The following is a 20,399-nucleotide window of genomic DNA, read 5'->3' on the forward strand; positions in this document are numbered from 1 at the left end:
TGCAACTATTTTGTGTCTAGCAGAGAGTCCCACCCAACTGAGCCAGTTGTCCAGGGCTGGGCATCAGTGCTTGCCATGCTTTTTGTATGTTTCATTTTTTCATTTTTTAAATTGTGAAAGTAGAGCAACGGTGTATAGATTTTAATTATTTTCAGAGAGGAGAAGAGAGGAAGAAATATAGGGTGAGAAACATCGACGTGCGAGATAAATATTCATGGGTCCCACTAGCAGCATCCCAGTTTGGTATTTGCCCACTGCCCACTCGTGTGCACTGAGTCGGAATAAACAAGACACCTTTCTGTTTTAGGCTGGTTCTCAATCCACTGAGTGACAACAGTCATGGTTTTTTATGATTTTTTTTTTTAACATTCATTTATTTTATTTGTAGAGAAAGGGAGGTAGAGAAATATCACTGTGTGCTTGCCTCTCACACCCCCCCAATTGGGGACCTGGCCCGCAACCCAGGCATTAGTCCTGACGAGGAATTGAACCAGCAACTCTTTATTTTGCAGGCTTGCTGTCAATCCACTGAGCCACACCAGCCAGGGCTCACTTCCCACACTTGTGCTGTAGAGAGTGGGCACCCAGATGCCCAGGACAGACTCAGGCTTTCAGTCTCTCCCGTCCCGGGCTCAGTGCCTGGAGCCTGCTCAGTAAAATATTCATTGAGCGAGTTCATGCAGGCAGGGTGACTTAGGGAAGACTTTCATCAGGAGTTCTATTTAAAAAAATTAAAATAAAATAAGTGCAATAATTAAGGGGAGCAGGAGGAAATTTTGGGGGTGGTTGATGAATTTGTGACCTCGATGATAAATTCAATAGATTATACTTATTGAGTTGGCCAAAAGGCCCATTATGTTTTTCTGTAAAGTAAAAGACACATTTTTCATTTTCTCCAGTGACTTTGTTGATTTGGATATTTTGGCTTCAGCCTCCTCAGTGCTCCAGTGTTGTTTAAGCCTCAGGACTTGACCCACCAGTTCCACCCAGAATCTCCCTCCATGGACCTAACCTCAGATCACCCCTTCCGATTTCCCAGACACTGAGAGCTGAGAGCTGCCACTGCTCAGGCACCTGTCACTTTGGTATTGACCAGTTGAGGTTCCACAGAGGGGGTTTTCGTCTAACCTGTCTGAGGTGATTGTCATTGTGGTTTTAGTTTGCAGCTCTCTGATGATGAGTGACGTTGAGCATTTTTTCATATGTACTTTGGCCATCTGTGTGTCCCATTTGGTGAAGCGTCTGTTCAGGTTTTTTGCCCATTATGGAACTGTTTGGTTTGCCTTCCTGTGAACAGTGTCATAGTTTATTTGTCCATCTGTGGATCACCCAGTGTACTTAGGCACCAAGGACACTGAGTCATTAGGGGCTTCAGAGCTCCGCACCTTCTGGACCCCGCAACAGGTGCTTCTTTTGTGCCTTCCTGATCCTCCCAGTCCACCTGGCTGCATCTCCTGACTGTGGTGAGTGGTGTGCACTTCCTCCTACAGGGGTCAGTGGCATTCAGGGATGTGATGGTGGAGTTCACCCAGGAGGAGTGGCAGCAGCTGAAGCCTGCGCAGAAGGACCTGTACAGGGACGTGATGATGGAGATCTACTGGAACCTGGTCTCACTGGGTAAGGAGACAGCTTCACCACGTCACTCACCATGTGCCTGTCACTCCAGGATGACACAGAAATAGAAAAGGTCACATATCTGACTTATGGGACGTTCAGATTATTGGAACCTAAAAATGAAGTTGATAGATGATGAAGTGGGTGAGAGTATTTAGTGCATCTATAACAGCCAGAGTATCATAAGTATGCTAAAAACTGCTACACACAAATGAGAAAAGCACTAAATGAATGAATGATAGAGGGATGGACCCGGCTTTTCATCATTCAGTTCTCAGATATACAAATGCATGGAGTTACACTTTACAAAGATTTTTGAACTGTGGTAATCGTCAAAGAAGTACCAATTGAGTCACAGAAATACAATTTTTACCAATGATGTACATAGATATGAAAAGAATAGTAACCCTGCCCATTGTGGCTCAGTTGTTTGGAGCATTTCCAGACCCTGAAGGATGTGGGTTCAATTCCATGTCAGGATACATACCTGGGTTGTGAGTTTGATCCCAGTTGGCACATATCCAGGAAGAAAACTAATCGAAGTTTCTTGCCCTAATGAATGTTTCTTTCTCTTGCACTCTTTCCCCTCTCCCTCCCCACCCCCTTCCTCACTATGTGAGAATATCCTCAGCTGTGGCATAAAAAAAGAAGTAATATCTTCCTGTAATATGAGGGTGCAGGGAAAGGGACTCATTTTAGATGCGTGATGTTGGGACGACAGCTCTTTGGGAAGACAGTTTGTTCTTAACCCAATTCGAATGATTCCATTTGTGGAATATATCCTTAAAATGTCTCTTGTAAGTGTGCAGAGATTTTCGAGGGAGAAAATTGCAGAAAATGCCCAAGATGCCCACATACAAGATTGTCAAACAAATGAAGGTGTGTAATAATGTTGAAAATCACGAAGGTCTTCAAAGATGAGTACTCTTAGCACTCATGGATACACAGATGTCCCTAATACTATGGTGGAGTAAAAACACTAACTTTCACAATTAGTGTACAGTCCCATTTCTTTACCAGCTTTTCTGGTGGTTTACCTGACCTACAATTAACTGCACATAGTTAAAGCAAATGATTTGACGCCTTTTGACATTTGTATCCACTCGAGATATCATCGTCATGAGGCAGATACGTCCATTAGCCCATAAAATTTTTCTTTAATTTTGTGCACCCTCCAACCTCCAGCAACCATTGGGTTTAGTTTGCTTTTTCTAATAATTTTTTTCTTATAATTTATTTATTTTTAGGGAGAAGGGAAAGGAGGCAGAAAAAGGTGGAGAGAAACATGAATGTGTGGTTGCTTCTTGCACACCCACTACTGGGGACCCAACCCAAAACCCAGGCATGTGCTCGGACTGGGAATTGAACTGGAGACCCTTTGGTTCACAGGCTTGCACTCAATCCACTGAGCTACACTAGCCAGGGCCTATTTTAAAATTTCATATGTGGAATCATATGGCACATATGTTTATTTTTATATCGTAATTTCTTACCCTTTTCATCATTTCTTTGAGGTTCTCTCATGCCTAACATATATTTAAATCGTTCCCTTCATTTTTTTCCTTGTTTCTTTTTTATTGTTTTGAGAGAGAGATGACAGTGTGTCAGAAACATCAATCAGTTGCGTTTGGCACAAGCCCTGAACTTGGGTCCTATCTGCAATCTTTGGTGCACTCGACAGCGCTCTAACCAGCTGTACTTTAGCCGACTTATTCTTATTGCTGAGTAATATTGTACTTCCTGCATACATCACCATGTGTTTATCCTTTCACTTGATGATGAACGCTAGGATTGCTTCCAGTTCTAGACTCAAGGGGTGGGTATCAATCTCTGGATTTATGTGTCCAGTGAGGTCTTTCATGGGGTAGGAAGACAGCTGCTTACCACTGCTGCGTTCCTTGTTACTGCCTAGGAAGGAGGACTACATGTGCCAGGATCTGTCCTCTTTTAATGTGACTTTTTGTGTAAGATCTCACAGTTTTTAAAGTGTTTGGATGAACCTTAAAGTGCTGAGCGGAGTCTGGACTTAGGGCAGCCCCGTAGGCTTTAAACAGAAATAGAAGATCCCATGGGACAAGGCACAACATGCTTGAAGTGCGTGTGGTCACCAGGGGGGATTTAGTGTGCTAAGGGGAGGTGTGAGGAGCCAGCCCAAGGACCAGGCCACTCCTGGGCAGTGTAGGAATTTGGGAGCTCCAGTGGCACGTGGGGAGGCACAGGACAGCCAGCACAGGCACAGGAGTATCAGCTCTTACTTTATCTTCAGTAATAACAGGCAATATTTTGAGAAGCACAGTTGTCTGGGGACGTGCAGGACGAGGCCTGGAAGAAAGGAGCCAGGTGCAGTGAACCCTCCCTGGGTGTGTGGGATCCTTTGATGCGCTCCTCCAAGCCTGTTTTCTCCCTCTGTCTCTTCAGGGTTTCCTCCCAGCACTGAGCTGTGCTGGCCCCATTTGCACCCACTCCCAGTGAGGCCTTTCTCGCTCTGTGCTCACCTCCCTACAACTCACTGTCTCACATCACAGCTTCTCTTCTCCCTCTGTGCCCACGACAAGCTGTCCCCTACTCTCAGGCTGTTCCTTGTCGTGTCTTTGGAACATCCTCCCTCCCAGTGTGGTTAACTGCATGTGTTGTCATCTCTTTCCCCTCCCCTCAGACTTGGAGACTGAAGGGGCCATGAACGATTCGGACCCAGAGAAGGACTCTTGGGAAGACAGAACATCCATTGCGATGGTGGAAGGATTTATGGGGAATGGAGCCCATGGTTACGCCTGTGAAAAAGTGGGGATACAGGGGGACAGGGTGGTGTCAGGGGGCTTTAACGCAGCCCCCCCGGTCCGCCACGGATGAAGAAAAAGACTACCAAGACATGATCTGCTTGGGGAGGAAAGGTGGCCGTTTCTCTCAAAGGAGAAGGGCCCAGAGCCTCTCTCTCCAGGGGCTTTTGTTAGGTTCATTCGCATAGGAATACAGATAAAGCTCATCAATCATTGTCAGCCAGTAAGGGTTAAACAATACAAGATTTACAGGGAACTCTGAGGGCTTATTCTGAGTTATAGCCAATTAGTTAGAGGGCCATAAAACTTTAGGCGCCAGACTCATCTCAGGTCTGGACCCTTATCTTTTAAACTGAGGGTACAAATTAAGTAGGTTTCACAGGAATGTATGTGTTTTTCTTAGGCCTGATTCCCCAGGGAATCCGCCCCTCCCAGCACAGGACTGCACTGCCCTCTGTTATTGCTTCAGGCTTAAGTCAGGCAAGGGAAGTAAGGCAGCCAAGAGATTAGGAGACTTCTTGCAGACAGAATGAGGACTCAGGCTATTTCAAAGCCTAGGGGCGAGGGTCCATCACCCCCTTTTTCCACAGCCCCCCCCCCCCCCAGTCCTTCCCTGTGGGCCTTTTTTTGTGACCATGCCTATCTTAGGTTGATCCTCCCTTGAGGATTCTTACCCGTCATTGGCTAAGTGGCCAAGCTCAGGGCCAAGCAGGGTGAAGTGGGCAGAGGTGGCACACCTGCCAGGGAGATAAGCTTTGTCTCCTTAGTGGCTTATGGTCCCAACTCTGACTCAGCCTTAACCCTGAGGGGTTACAGCCTCTGAAACCAGGCAGGGTGGTTCCGAACATCTCCCCCTTTTTTGTTTGTGAAATCAGTTGTAGTTGTTAAGCCTGTGAAACCTACCATTTGCTGTTTCTGAACGTGATCTCGAGAAAACAACCTCCAAATACATCGTAAGGCACAAATAAGGATTAAGACAAAGACGCACACAAGGGCTGCCATGACCCAAACTTGTAAATTCAGTCCATCAAACCAGTTCTTAGGGTTTAGCCATTGTAGATTGTCGTGGAGGGTCTGGAACACTTTCCGTTCAGTTAAGCGTTTGATGTCACGGAGTTGCTGGTGGAGCTCAAACTGGAGCTGATCAATTTGTCCTTTGAGATTGGTAGAGAACTCGCCCTGCAGGCGATGACGAATATCTGCCCAGGAGTGCTGACTGGAATTCCACCTTAATGGAGTAACACAGAGTTTAGAAAAATCAGGATCACAAGTAAGTTGTTGCCTTAGTGCAAGAGCATCTTGCCGCTCTCCAAGCCAGACAATAGCAGATTCTGTGGCAGAGAGCTGAGTAAGCATTTCCTGATCAATCTGGCTCTGTTGGATCATTTGCTGAGTAACATTAGTGAGAAGAACATCAACCGCATGCGCGGTTTGAATGGATTCAGTAAGGGCTACAGACGCAGTAGTAGCAGCTCCAATTATTACAATAGCAGAAACTGTGGAGGCAATAGGCATGCCTATAAAACAGCGGGTCCTGACACGGGCAAGGGCCTTATTGAGAGCACTTATTCCTCCTGAATCAGCCCACTCCGAGTAAGATTAACAGGAACCCAGGCCTGAGCCTGTTGACGGATGACAAATATGGTGGTAAAATTCAATTGAGTGACATTCACACAGGTTAAGCAGCTAGTATATATAGTGCCGGGGGTAGTAATTAAAGTATATACAGTAGCAGTCTCGTTATACATAAGTTGAGGTGTACCAGGGACGGCTACAAACAGGTAAGGATGAGAAGTACATACAGTAACCCAAGTACGATTAATATTCCAAATGTTAAAGTAACCAAAGGCATCATCTCCTCTTTGGATGAGCTGAAATTGTCCTGTCTGATGGTCAATAAAGGGGAGCCCCATCTTCCAAGTAGAAGTATGCCATGGGCTGGTATGATTGAGGTTTTTTATTCTGAGAATAGGGGCTCCTGCTCCTCCACCATGCCAACTAAGTTTGTTATATATTTGGAAGGGCGTTGGGTTCTCAATTATTGAACCTGTTATGGCATACACCTTCCATTTAGCACCCCAGTTTTCTGCTACTAAAGGGGTGTTAGTGATACTGATTAATGATGGTGCTTGATCACAACACAACTTCCAAGTGACTAGTTTGGCTGATCCACCATCTATTTGACATAAAGGAAAATTGGGTGGTTTAGTACTTTTCCCTGGCCTTTCTCCTTTAAATCCTATTGCTCCAACTAAGGAAAGATTTACTTCAGGCAAAGACTGTTGAACAGTATAATTAGTCATTGCATAAGCATACCACTTAGACATAATAGGTAAACAGAGGGTATTGGTTAACAAGGAAAAGCAAGCAAGCAAATGGTTAGAGACATATACAGTGCCTTCCGGAGCAAACAGCCAATGATGTTTTTCCTCTAGCGGTCCATCTGGAGGGAGCCAGGTGCCTCCAGTCCACTCAGTATCGTTACTAGACAAAGGGGGCTCAGGATTCCACCAAGTATGGAGATTAAGCATAGGTGGGTCGATAACATGGCTCCAATATATATGATTAGTTTCAGAGGCTAGGCCTATCCCTCTGAGGCACGTGAGCAGGCCCAAGATTAGGGCCACCTTGGTGAGGTTAGAAGAACTAACTGACAAATAAGCTGAGACTCTTAATTGCTGGGCATACTGTTCTGCCCTTGTATTGAGAATTTTTAGGTCACCCCAAATTACTCCCTGAGATTGATCTGGGGAGTTGCTCCTCTGAGTCTGTGTCTTCTGGTGGCAACATTCTTCCACCTTGGTTCTCGGGGAATCTGTTCCGTCTGTCCCAGCTGTAGAATCCTGACGAATGGCCACATCTGTTGTTGGGGTGGGTCTGTTATGATATAGCTTCACTCTTTTTGCTGCCAGCTCTAAAGGTCCTTCTGGAGAGTAAACACAAGCATACCCTCTTCCCCAAGTTAATAGTCTAATTGTGCCTTTCTATCTTCCTTCCCCTAATGGGTCTTTGTATAAGACCAAAGGGTGTGGGCCTGGAGGCCTGTTTTGTACAAAGTGTTTGTCTATGGGTGACTTTAAATTATCATCACAATTCAAAAAATTTTATGTATATATGGCTAGCATGGTTAAATTCCTGGAGGATATTTCCCGACTCCCCCTTTTTTGTTTGTTTAATAATGTCTTAAAAGTCTGGTGAGCTCTTTCAACAATTGCTTGGCCCGTAAGGTTATAGGGGATACCTGTTTTATGCTGAATTCCCCATTTTTCTAAGAAAGCCTGATCCTACACTTTCCTTTACTTTCTTAATTCCTTCCTTTGATGTATTCAGTGACATCCTCTCTGTTGTCTGCAAAGATAACCACCCAAAACAAACCTTTGTATAGTAAAGAGGACCTTCTTTGATGTTAAGGGCCTAAAAAACCTATAAAGGCTGGTCACTGCAAGGCTCTTGGCGCTCCCCCCTTGAGGGAGTGGCCAAAGCACTCACAGGCACTCTCCTCTTGAGAGAGTGACCACACCGTCCCTGTCCCTTTTCCCCTACAGGACGTCTGTAGTCCGTGTGTATGTGTATTGGAATACTGAAACCTCAACAGCAGATCTTGCGGGCTGAGATCTGCGTCAAAGGGGATAGTGAGTAATATCTGTTTGCCAAATTATTCGAGGTTGCAACCCTCTAGGGTTAATCGTAAGAGTAGGGGGCGCTTTTGCAAGAGCTTGACAATCTGGACATATTAGGCTAGTAGGCGTCCCCAGTGTGGGGAAGCAAAAAAGTCTGACAGGTAATTGTCTGTTTACCCTGGTGAGCTGCCTGGAAGAAAGATATTGGTTACAGAGAAGGCAAATCTCTCGCGGTCCCTTTCTGCTAGGGGAATGATAAAAAAACAGTCCCTTATGTTTTTCCTATTTAGTCCTAGGGACCTGATTATCTGATTCTTGCCCTGATTGGAGGGCTCCTCTTGGCTTTAAGGCCTTAAACTTTGGCTTCCCGGTTCGCAAAGGAAGGCGGCTCTATAAGTGGCTGTTGAAAAAATAGCCTTAGTTTTAAAAGTGCCTCTCCTTGTAAAAGTCTAAGGCGGGGCTTGACCCCACGACCCTAGGATTAAGGGTCCCGTGCTCTACTGACTGAGCTAGTCGGGCCATTTGGGTGAAAGCCAGGAACCCTAACCTCTAGACCCTGTGCAAAAGATGGTGGCGGTGGCGGCCATGGCGGCGGTGGCACCACGGGGGCCCGCATCCCCGGTGCAGCACGGTGCTGCGCGACTCGGCCGTGGTGCCAGCCGGCCCGGACAGGGGCGAACAGGGATGGCAGCACTCGGCGGGGGTGGTGGCGCTCGATGGTGGCACCGAACCCCCGGCAGGGGAGCCGGGCTCGGAGCTGGGCCTGTGCGAGCGCCAAAGAAAAAAGCGGTTACGCGCCAAGGGCCTTAAGTGACTTAACTAACCTTTTCCTCCGGGAGAATAGCCAGTTCTTCCCTAAGGAAATGATCAGTGTTTACAGGTACCGAGTTAAAAATTGGTGCTTATCTTCCGCGGAGAAGGGCTAGCTCTCCCCGGGAGATCGCACTCCTATATTTCATTTTTATAATAAAAGGTCACGGCTCCGGCATAAACAAGGAGGATTCTTAATATTTCTTTGAATACATCACACACCCTATTGACTGAGGAGATCACGGCCCTAAATATTAAGGGGCACAGGTAAGATATATGGTCGAATTTAGAGAGGCATTCCTTTACCTAATGCCTGCCTTTGCTACAGCACGGACAATCCCCAGGGAGAAGCTTGTCTTCTTTTTTAAGGTGGCCTAACAGTCCCTGGGCAGGTGGCCAGGCATTCCACAATTGTAACATCTGGGATCTCCCTTAATTGCCGTAGCCAAGAGGGAAGCCTTAGAATCTTTGCCCAACCTGTTCCTAAATAAGTCTAAAGATCCCTTACTAGGGAGACCTTCAGCAGACTTAAAAACTTCCTGAATTAGCTTAAAACATTGCTCTTGTTCTTTAGAGAGCCCGTTCCCCATCGTTGAGGATTTTTAAAAACTTTTAAAGAAACTCCTTAACAATTAAAAGAACCTTTTCTGAAACTCCCCCCCCCCCCCCCCCCCCCGCAAGCGCTGAGGTTACAAAAGCAATTTCGCTTTCAACCCATCTGCACCCTCAGACCCTGTTTCTTGCTAGGGAGGAGAGTGTAGTGGGTCAAAATGTGCTGTTGGTGGAACACAGTCAGGGCGGGTTACCCGATATTTGGGGTACCCAGACCCCGCTTATGGGTCTCGGTTTCTCTTCCCAGCCGTCTAAACCAGCTGGGAGGGCTCGGAAGCGCTGGGTGACCAACCCTTATATCGCGCTTCCCTGGATGAGCCAAAAGTTAAATTACGTGAGATGGAATTCCCTATGAGGCCCCTGCACGTCTCAGGGATTCGACCCCAGACACCTCTGCGAGGCCCCCACTCACGTAGGGGCACCCGAGATCTCGAGCTGGAGGGAGGAAGTGCCTCTTTTCTTCGGCGCTCAGCAAGAAGCTGAGATGCTCATAAATACCTCGCTACGAAAGCTAATAAAAGGGAAAGTCTTTGCTTTCTCCTCCCCAAGCCTAAACCTCAGCAAATGCTTGGGAGAGAGAAAGCAAGATTCCTATTCATGGAAGAGGGTGCAGGGGAGAGAAATGAAAAGAAAACCGCTCAAGGGGCGGCCTGACAGAAACCTTTCCTCTGATCTGTAACACGCCTGGGGGCCTTATTGTGCGGTGCCCCTGTCCCTGGGGGGATGAAAGCGCTAATTCCCGTCCTCCTAGGCGTGCTGTCCGTGGCGATGGTGGCTCGAAGCCTCTGGTCCGTGCAGGTCCCGAAAATCCTCAGGTCCCTGTCCAGTGCCCATGTCCCTGTTCCGGGCGCCAGATGTTGGGGGGCTTTAACGCAGCCCCCCGGTCCGCCACGGATGAAGAAAAAGACTACCAAGACATGATCTGCTTGGGGAGGAAAGGTGGCCGTTTCTCTCAAAGGAGAAGGGCCCAGAGCCTCTCTCTCCAGGGGCTTTTGTTAGGTTCATTCGCATAGGAATACAGATAAAGCTCATCAATCATTGTCAGCCAGTAAGGGTTAAACAATACAAGATTTACAGAGAACTCTGAGGGCTTATTCTGAGTTATAGCCAATTAGTTAGAGGGCCATAAAACTTTAGGCGCCAGACTCATCTCAGGTCTGGACCCTTATCTTTTAAACTGAGGGTACAAATTAAGTAGGTTTCACAGGAATGTATGTGTTTTTCTTAGGCCTGATTCCCCAGGGAATCCGCCCCTCCCAGCACAGGACTGCACTGCCCTCTGTTATTGCTTCAGGCTTAAATCAGGCAAGGGAAGTAAGGCAGCCAAGAGATTAGGAGACTTCTTGCAGACAGAATGAGGACTCAGGCTATTTCAAAGCCTAGGGGCGAGGGTCCATCACCCCCTTTTTCCACAGCCCCCCGAGTCCTTCCCTGTGGGCCTTTTTTTGTGACCATGCCTATCTTAGGTTGATCCTCCCTTGAGGATTTTTACCCGTCATTGGCTAAGTGGCCAAGCTCAGGGCCAAGCAGGGTGAAGTGGGCAGAGGTGGCACACCTGCCAGGGAGATAAGCTTTGTCTCCTTAGTGGCTTATGGTCCCAACTCTGACTCAGCCTTAACCCTGAGGGGTTACAGCCTCTGAAACCAGGCAGGGCGGTTCCCAACAGGGTGGGGCAGCTACACGGGAGCACGGGGACCTGTCAGGGGCATTTGGACATGTCCCAGGTGTTAGCCCCTGGTGATTCTGAATTTAATGCATTTGTCCACCAGAGCCCCATGCTGGCCCCACCAAGAGGAGAAGGGATGCACCCATTCACCACGTGTGGGAAGAACTCAAGTACTTCCAGCCTCAGTTCTCCCTCCCAGCTTTGTGCAGAGAAGAAGACATCCAAGTGTGGACACTGTGACAAGGGTTTCAGTTATAGTGCCTCCCTGTGGAAGCACCAACAAATCCGCACTGGGGAGAAGCCATATTTGTGCAGGGCGTGTAGCAAGTCCTTTAGCCAGGAGGATAACCTCATCCTACACCAGAGGACGCACACCAGGGAGAAGCCTTATGTGTGCAGAGAGTGCGACAAGGCATTCAGATGGAATAGTCACTTCATCAGGCATCTGAGGATGCACTCCGGGGACATGCAGTACACGTGCAGGGACTGTGGCAAGTCCTTCAGGAAGAAAAAGTACCTCGTGCAGCATGAGAGGATGCACACTGGGGAGAAGCCATATGTGTGCGGGGACTGCAGCAAGGCCTTCAGTAAGAAATCGTGCCTCAGTTTGCATCAGCGGATGCATACCGGGGAGAAGCCATACTCGTGTGTGGGCTGCAGTCAGGACTTCACACAGAAATGGATCCTATGTGTGCATCAAAGGACACACTGGGGAGAAGTCTTATGTGTGTTGGTACTGTGGCAAGGCTTTCAATGTGAATAGCACCCTCATCTCGCATCAGAGGACACACACTGGGGAGAAGCTTTACACATGCGGCAACTGCAGCAATGCCTTCAGCCAAAAATGGAGCCTCTATATGCAGCAGAGGATGTACACTGGGGAGAAACCATACATGTGCGGTGACTGCAACAAGGCCTTCAGAGATAATAGGTGCCTCATGGAGCATCAGAGGACACACACCAGAGAGAAGCTGTATGTGTGTGGGTACTGCAGCAAGGCCTTCAGCAGGAAATGCTATCTCATTGGGTATCAGAGGATGCACACTGGTGAGAAACCATATTTGTGTGGGGACTGCAGCAAGGCCTTCAGCTCTAAATCTATCCTCAGTGTGCATCAAAGGACACATACCAAGGAGAAGCCATACATGTGAGGGTAGTTCAGGAAGGCATTTAGCAAGAACATCTCATTCAGGCAGCACAGGCACCACTCACCGGGGAGTAGCGTTGCCAGTGCTCCATCTGCCGGAAGGGCTTCATGACACCCTCATCCCTTCAGAGTATCCTCATCAGACCCCTGTGGACAAGTGCGGCCAATGTGTAAAAGCCTTCATGAGGATCCTTTGCTCTCTGTCCACAGGAGGATTGTGTGGGAGACAAGCCTTACGGGAGTGGCAAGTGCAGGAAAACCTTCAGTAGGAATTTTTACCTCACGTGGCACACAGGGAACTGGGGGATCTTAGAATCCAAACCCAACTGGTAGGTTGGGAGACCATGGGCTAGTGCCAGACTTGATATTGGAGCCCACAGGTAGGACGCAAGAGAAGTCCTGATCAGACTTGCCTTAGGAATATGGGAGGTGAGGACGGTGCCAGGGGAGCCAAGGCACCTGTGTGGGGCATTTGGACATGTACCAAGCATTAGCCCCTGAATGTTGTGAATTTAAGGCATTTGTTCAACAAAGCCCCATGCTGGCCCCAGGAAGATCAGAGGGATGGAGAGGACAGGGGATGCACCCATTCACCATGTGTAGGAAGGACTCAGGGACTTCAAGCCTCTGTCCTCCCTCAAAACCTATTGTAGAGAAGAAGCCCTACTGCGACAAGGCTTTCAGGTGTTGCTGGTCTCTGAAGGAGAAGCAAGGAATCCACACCAGGGAGCAGCCCTAATGCTGCAAAGCAAGTGGAAAGCAGTTCAGGTTTCAGTCCTATATCACCATCCAGAAGCATGTACACACCACGGAGAAGCCATACATGTGTGGGGACTTTGGCAAGTCATTCACACATAACAAGAGTCTCATCAGGCATCACAGGATGCACATTGGGGAGAAGCCGTATGCATGCGGAGACTGTGGCAAGGTCTTCATCCAGAAAGGGAATCTCATCAGACACTAGAGGATTCACACTGGGAAGAAGCCATATGTGTGCCAGGACTGTGGTAAGTCCTTCACTGTAAACAGCAGCCTCATGGTGCATCACAAGACCACACTGGGGAGAAACCTTACACGTGCAGGGACTGTGAAAAGGCCTTCACCCGGAAACTGTACCTCATCATACCAGAGGACACACACTGGGGAGAGGCTGTATCTGTGCCAGGGCTATAGCAAGGCTTTCACCCAGAAACAGGAGCCTCATTGTACATCAGAGGACGCATACCAGACACATGTGGGGACTGTGGTAAAGCCTTCAAACTAAATAGGAGCCTCCTCATGCACCAGAGGACGCACATGGGGGAAAAGCCATATGTATGCGGGTCTGTGGCAAGACTTTTACTTGGAAAGAGTACCTCCTAACACACCACAGTCCACATACCGAGCAGAAGCCCTACACCTGTGGCCAGAGTGGAAAGGCCTTCAGCCAGAACACGTCTCTCAGGAAGCACTGATGCATGCACACTGGGGAGAAGTCCTACAAGTGCAGCCAGTGTTGCAAGGCCTGTTGCAAGAACCACTCTTCTCAGGAAGCATAGGCACGTGCACATTGAGGAATACCCTACCAGTGCTCCATCTTCCTGAATGCTCATCCCTGCAAGAGCAGCAGAACGACGACACAATGCAGAAGCCCTATAAGGGTAGTCACTGCTGCAATGCCTTCGTCAAGAATATCTTGCTCCCTGTCCACCAGAGGTTCCATGTGAAAGACAAGCCCTGAGTATGACAAGTGCAAGAAAACCTTCAGCAGAAACTTCCACCTCATGTGACACCAGAGGAGGATGCACACATAGGCGATGTGCATGGGATCTCAGAATCCACACCCGTCAGACAGTTCATGAGCCCATGGGCCAGCGCCAGACTTGACATTGGAGCCCACAGGTAGACGCAAGAGAAGTCCTGCCGAGACAGATCTGAGGACTATGGGCAGTAGGGACAGTCTATGCCATGCTCACCAGCTGCTTCCAGAGCATCCACAGGGCCATGTGGAAAGCAAGTCCCCATACAGGTCTAGTATCTGGGAGCGTGGCCAGGGGCACTGCGGCTCCAGACTGAGCTGGAAGAAACACTCCCATGAGACTGGAGAAGACCTTTAGTGTCTCTGGATCTTCATCTCTTCAATAGTAAAGTGGAAGCGAGGGATTAGAAGAGGGGGAGGTGGGCTCCACGGGACATTGTCAAATTTGTCACACATGCCTGAATGTAGTCCAGAGATCTGATTGTTGCCAGCTGTGTGTTTCCTTGTTTCCCCAAACACAGCCCCCAGTTTCCCTGCAACACCAGCTGGAAGGCCCCAAGCTCATGAGCTGTAGAAGTTACCAGGTGGTTCACAAAGAGAAAAAATATTCATGAAGAGGAAGTAACAGTCTTTGCTTCAGACACCTAAGTCTCTCATAGTGGTCTTTAAAATTAAAAAAAACAAAAACAAAACTTAAGTGACACAAACATCATGTTTTTTTTTTTTTTTAATTGCATTTATTTTCAGAGAGGGTACAGGAGAGACAAAGACAGGAAGAGAACACCGATGTGTGACAAGGCCTGAAACCCAGGCACATGCCCTTACTGGGAATCAAATCAGCAACCTTTCAGTTCACAGGTTGGCTTCCAGTCCACTGAGCCACACCATCCAGGGCCACCAACATCATTTAAAATGGTTGTTGGGTGCAAGAGGGAGTTACTGGTTGTCCCATCCAAATGAGTGTCAACCATCGCGGGGAGGGAACACAAATACCTCACAAGAACCCAGCAACAGGTTGCAAGCCACGTGTTCCTCATAGCCCTGGATCCTGACTTCGGAATGGTTTACCATGTCTGATGTCCAGTATGAAAACAGTTTCCCTGGGGTATGCTGGTCTCCATGCTTTGGGAGAAATATTAGGAGGAAATCACATTTGTCCATCTCCCCACCACACACATATTCCAACCAGCAATATCCGGAGGTGAGTTATTTCTCATCTCCTTTATCCTGGATGCTCATTTACCCAATATACACTCTCCATGGGATGAATTTTCCATAGGCGCATTTTCCTTTGCTCCAAGTTTTTTTGGTTTTTTTTAAGAGTTTATTTCGCCCTGGCTGGTGTAGCTCAGTGGATTGAGCACAGGCTGTGAACCAATAGGTTGTCAGTTCAATTCCCAGTCAGGGCACATGCCTGTGTTGCAGGCCAGGTCACCAGTGGGAGCCACATGAGAGGCAACCACACACTGATGTATCTCTCCTTCTCTTTCTCTTTCCCTTCCACTCTCTCTAAAAATAAATAAATAAAATCTTAAAAAAAAAGATTTTATTTAATGTTAGAGGAGAAAGGAGGGAGGAATAGAGGGAGAGAAACATCAATGTGTGGTTGCCTCTCACGTGCCCCCTACTGTGGACCTGGCCTGCATCCCAGGCATGGGCCCTAGACTGGAAATCACACCAGTGACCCTTTGGTTCGAGGGTGCGCTAGGTCTGGAAGGAGCTACGATACTACCCTGTCAGCTGGCGGGACTTTGTGGTCCTGGAAGAGACCTGGTTAAAGTCAGAGCCTGCAGGTTCCAGGAAGGAGCCTGAAACCAGACAGCAGCCACCAACAAGCTGAGCTGCCTGGGTGACTGCTCAGCAGCAGCTGCGGTTCCCAAAAGATGGTACTTGGAAGCAGGAGCTCTGGACTCGGCCTTCTGTTCTGGTTGGGCTGAGGACGGCTGGGGTTTTCTCGGCTATTCGGAGGGCATGGGCTTTGAGACAAGTGTCTGCCATTCTTCCCGACCCTGCATTTGAGTGAAAAACCTGTTTCTCACCAGCCTCTGCCTCTAGAGCTTTCCAGTTAGGGGGAGACCGGCAGCAGAACCCCAGCTTTCGTTCTGTAGCAGTAACACGCCCTGACCAGGAGCTGGCTCTTAAGGCGAAGAGCCGATACTCCCTGTGTTTAAGATCATTTGCTTCCCGGCGTCTCTGCACGCTTTACAAATTTTCTGCAAGTGAGCACACACAAGCGAGCTCAAGACCCGAGGGCTGGACGCCTGAGGGGGCGGGGACTAGCTTCTTTTCTGCCACCACACACGCCCCGCCTTTTCTGCAATTACCTTGTCCCTACTTCCTCCCCAGCTCACTCCTCTCAGTCCCCAGCTACCTACGGCTCCGAACCCCCCTCTGGCTCTCCTCCCACACTCACCGCTGAATCCGTTCCTCCCTGGGACCCGTGCTCTTCTGTACTTTCCTCCCGCTCCCTGATCCACTTCGCTTCCTTCGCCCTGACGCCCCAGCTCCCTCACGAACCCTGTCTTATTGACTTTGTGTCGCGGGGACTGCAGGGACGTGGAGCCGCGCGTCCGCCACTCGGACTCCGGTCGGCCCCGCAGCGCTCGCCCAGTGCCCCGCAGGGCTTCGGGGAATTGTGGTAGGCCGCTCCGCGCAGGCGCAGTGCGGTCGGCGGGCCCAGCGGAAGCGGGTCTTTCTCCTGAGGTAACCGCGTGGGGAGTTGGAGCGCGCACGGGGCTGGGGCTTCGGGAGACCGAGCGCGGCTCTGGGGGTGGTCGCACGGGTGAAGGTGATGCCTGCGGCTGTGAGTGTGTGCATGTGTGGGGCTGAGACTCCCGGCGGTCTCTTTGTGTGTCCGTGTTAGTCCCCGGGTGTGTGTCACCGCGTGTGTCTGGGAGGCCCCCTGTGTCTCGCCTTTGCTCGTGTGTGTGTGTGTGTGTGTGCTGCAGGTCTTTGTCTCTCCGGGGTCCTTCTGTGTACATTCGTGTGCGCGTCTGCCTTTTTTCAGTCCGCGGTGTCTCCAAGTGAAGGCACCATCCCGATGTCCCGATATGCACCAGTGTCTGGTCTCTTTCCCTGCGTCTGTCTGTGTGTCTGGTGTGAGTGTGTCTGTGCGTGTGGGGTGCGTCTCTCCTGCCCGAGCCTTCCCCTGTCTGGGTGCACCTGTGTCTGTTTCCGGGCAGTGCAGCGACGTTGCCCTGCCGAGAGGGGGCGCCTGAGCCCGTCTCCTTCCTGCCCTCAGACCCTCCCCAGAGCCTCCCCTGGACCCTGGGAGGATACAACCCGTGTGGTAGCCAGGTATGGGGAGAAGAAAGATGTTCAGGGAGTGTGTTGGGTGCTAAGGGTATGGTTCTGGGCATTTTTTCTTTTCTTTTAGATTTTACATATTTTGTTTTAGAGAGAGTAAAAGGGAAGGCAAAAGGGAGGAAGAGAAACATCAATGTGTGCCTGTCTCTCGCGGGGACGGCTGGGGACCTGGCGCACAACCCAGGCATGTACTCCGACAAGGGATCGAACTGGAGATCCTTCAGTTCCCAGTCTGGCACTCAATGCACTGAGCTCCACCAGGCAGTGCTAGTTCTGGGCATTTTATAGGCCTCCCTGTGATTCCGAGATAGGGACCCTCACCATCTGCAAAATGGGAAACTGAGGCTCAGAGACTGTGATGTGAATCAACCAATTCCACACCCAACCATCCAGTACCAGAGCAACCATACTAAACATCCCACAGTGGTAAATCTTTGTTTCTCCTAAGAGCAGTGGATGGCAGGAAATGTCAGAAAGCTTGGACAGAGGAGTGGGAGGAGGAGGAGGAGGAACAAGAGCAGCCCACGCTCCTGGCTCTGCAGCCACATATCTAGGGCCACTCTGGGTTCAGCAGTCACCAGCCCCGTGCACATGCTGTTTCCAGAACCACTGGGCCTTCATGGCCTCCTTTTAAATAAAGTATACTTGGAATAGTGATTGTATTGGTATAAGGACAAAAATAGTCCAGGCTGCATTAGATTCACATTTAGGGAATGATGATATATTCTTTTTTAATTAAAACATTTTATATGTTTATATTTAGAGGGAAAGGGAAGAAAAAGAAAGGGACAGAATCATCAGTGTGTGGTTGCCTCTCAGCCTCCCCCTACTGGGCACCTGGCCTGCAATCCGGGCATGTACCCTCCTAGTCTGGGGAATCAAACTGGTGACCCTTTGGTTGGTAAGCTGGCACTCAGTCCACTGAACCACACCAGCCAGTGCTGAAATGATGACATTTTCAAGGGCTCCTACTGCTGTCAGCTGCCCTGGCCCCACTGTGCCTCCTGGGTAAGTGAGACCCAGTGGGGAGGGGCCAGAGGGTCCTGTTCCTCCCTTCAGGCTTGGGACTGGCTGTGAGGGCTTGTCTGTGTGTTGGGGGAGTGTATGTGTGGGTCTGACGTGTGTACCAAGCACGTGCACCATGATGTACTCAGCCCAATCCAATCCCACCCTTATCTTCTTTCGTGCCTGACTTATCTTTTTGTGCCTCAGCTTCATCATCTGTGAAATGAGGTAAGTGAAAATAGCCCCACCAATGCAGGATGTCAGGAGGATCAAGTCAGGGATGGTAGTGGAGTACCTTGGATGCCATAGGCTGTTGGCAGGCATCCTGCCTGGTTTCAGGGACTGTAGCCTCATTAATGGACAATAAGGGTCCCAGGTCTAGAGCTGAGTGAAAAGGCCTTGGGGACATGAGCCACTGAGGAGACAGAAATTTTCCTCCTGGCAGGAACACAGCCCTTGCTTCCCTCACTTCCCCGTGCTTGGCTCAGGGCAGATTAACAGTTAGCCAATGACCAGTAAGACCCCTTAGAAGGGGGGTGTCAACCAAAGACAGGCACAGTTGGCATGGCCCGTCAAGAAGGACTTAGGGTTCTTCAGAGAAGGGGCAGAAAGACCGTCATCCCTTGGCTACATCATAGACTGAGACCTCAGTTTTTCTGTAAAATTCTCCCAGTCTCTTGGCTGCTTTGCTGTCCCCACCTGACTTAGCCTGGGAACTGTGCCAGAGGTAGCTGGGAACTTGTACAGGAACAGACCACTCCCTGGGGCAGGAATCTGGCTGGAAAAAGAATATATATTGTTTCCTTTGAGGCTTGCTCTGCCCTGTTTCTATGAAACAGACACTTGAGCTAAAGCCAAGGCTGACCAGAGACAATCCCTGGGTTTCTTCAACTATTATTTGTAAATGAAGTCAGTTTCTCAAGACTGTAGCTGTTTGAACATTGGTGGATGAGCTTGTGTGCATACTATGTATCTCTGTGTGAGCTGAACTCAATAAAGACACAGGGAAGGAGAAGTTGGGGACCCTTCTTTGAGAGATTGGTCACCCTTCTTTCCCAAGGAGATCACGTCTTGGTAGATTTATTCTCATCTGGGACAGCCCAGGGGAGCTCTGGGTGCAGAACCCCCCCCAACAGTAGGCTCAGTGAATGCATTCATTGTTAACGTGTGTGTGTCCTTGTTTGCCTGTGTTCTAGTGTGTGTGTCCGTCATGTCTGCATTGTGGGTCGGGCCTGGACCTTATCTCTCACTGTGCCTTTTCCTTTCTCTCCCTGCACACAGCCTGCATGTGCCCGGGCCACCATAGGCACTGGAAGAATGGCCACCCAGTTGCGGACCAAGGAGGCCCTGGTGAGTCATGTCACCCTCTGGCTCCTTCTTCCTTATGGTCATGCTCTGGACAGGGATGACCCTTGGCCCTGCCCAAACCCCATCAGTCCCTAGGCCCCCCTCCCCATCTCCTGGGGTGTCGTTGACCCTGAGTTGAGAGAGTACTGTCCTGACCATGGCATTTTCCAATTGCAGGGGACAGGATGACTCAGGAGTGAGTTGTCCAACCCCGAAGCCTCTCAGAAGTCACCTGTGGACACCTGGGATGTGGCCACTTAAACATTCAGTGAAGTGTGACAGAGGCCTCGGGCAGGATGTGCTGGATGGGGCACCTTCACAAGTATGCAGGGGGCACTACATGCCCAGGAGAATGGAGGGGGGTGCGAGGAGGATGCCTGACATGAGGGACCGGTGAATGTCCCTGACTGTCATCGTGATGTTTCATGATGTTTTAGTGGATGGCTATTGGTCATATTTTTCTCTAAATTTCCTTCTATGTAAGAAAAACTTCATAGTAGAAAATATACAGATGTGGTTCAGTTGGTTAGAGGATCATTTTGATATGCCATGGTTGAGTTCGACTGCTGGTCAGGGCACCTTCGAGAAGCAACCGATGAAATCATCAAGAACTGGAGCCAGATCTTTTTCTCTCTGTCTCTGAAATCAGTAATTTATATATATGTGTGTCTAGAGGTAAGTGTGCGGTGACCAGCCGGGAAGGAGGTCCCTGAAGGGGGACGACAGGAGATTAAGAAAGACCCAGTTTAAGGAAATG

At 49.3% G+C, this 20,399-nt stretch overlaps 1 protein-coding gene across 1 annotated transcript in view; it reads left to right on the plus strand.

Annotated features, from left to right (window-relative positions):
* The window catches only part of LOC112313489 (zinc finger protein 585A), a 97,276-nt gene that overhangs the window by 23,190 nt on the left and 53,687 nt on the right, over positions 1-20,399 (plus strand). The window contains 2 exon segments of the mRNA XM_071219976.1: positions 1,491-1,617; positions 19,577-19,645. Coding sequence (XP_071076077.1) covers positions 1,491-1,617; positions 19,577-19,645 — 196 coding nt within the window.

Source organism: Desmodus rotundus, chromosome 12, assembly GCF_022682495.2.
Source record: "Desmodus rotundus isolate HL8 chromosome 12, HLdesRot8A.1, whole genome shotgun sequence".
NCBI lineage: Eukaryota > Metazoa > Chordata > Mammalia > Chiroptera > Phyllostomidae > Desmodus > Desmodus rotundus.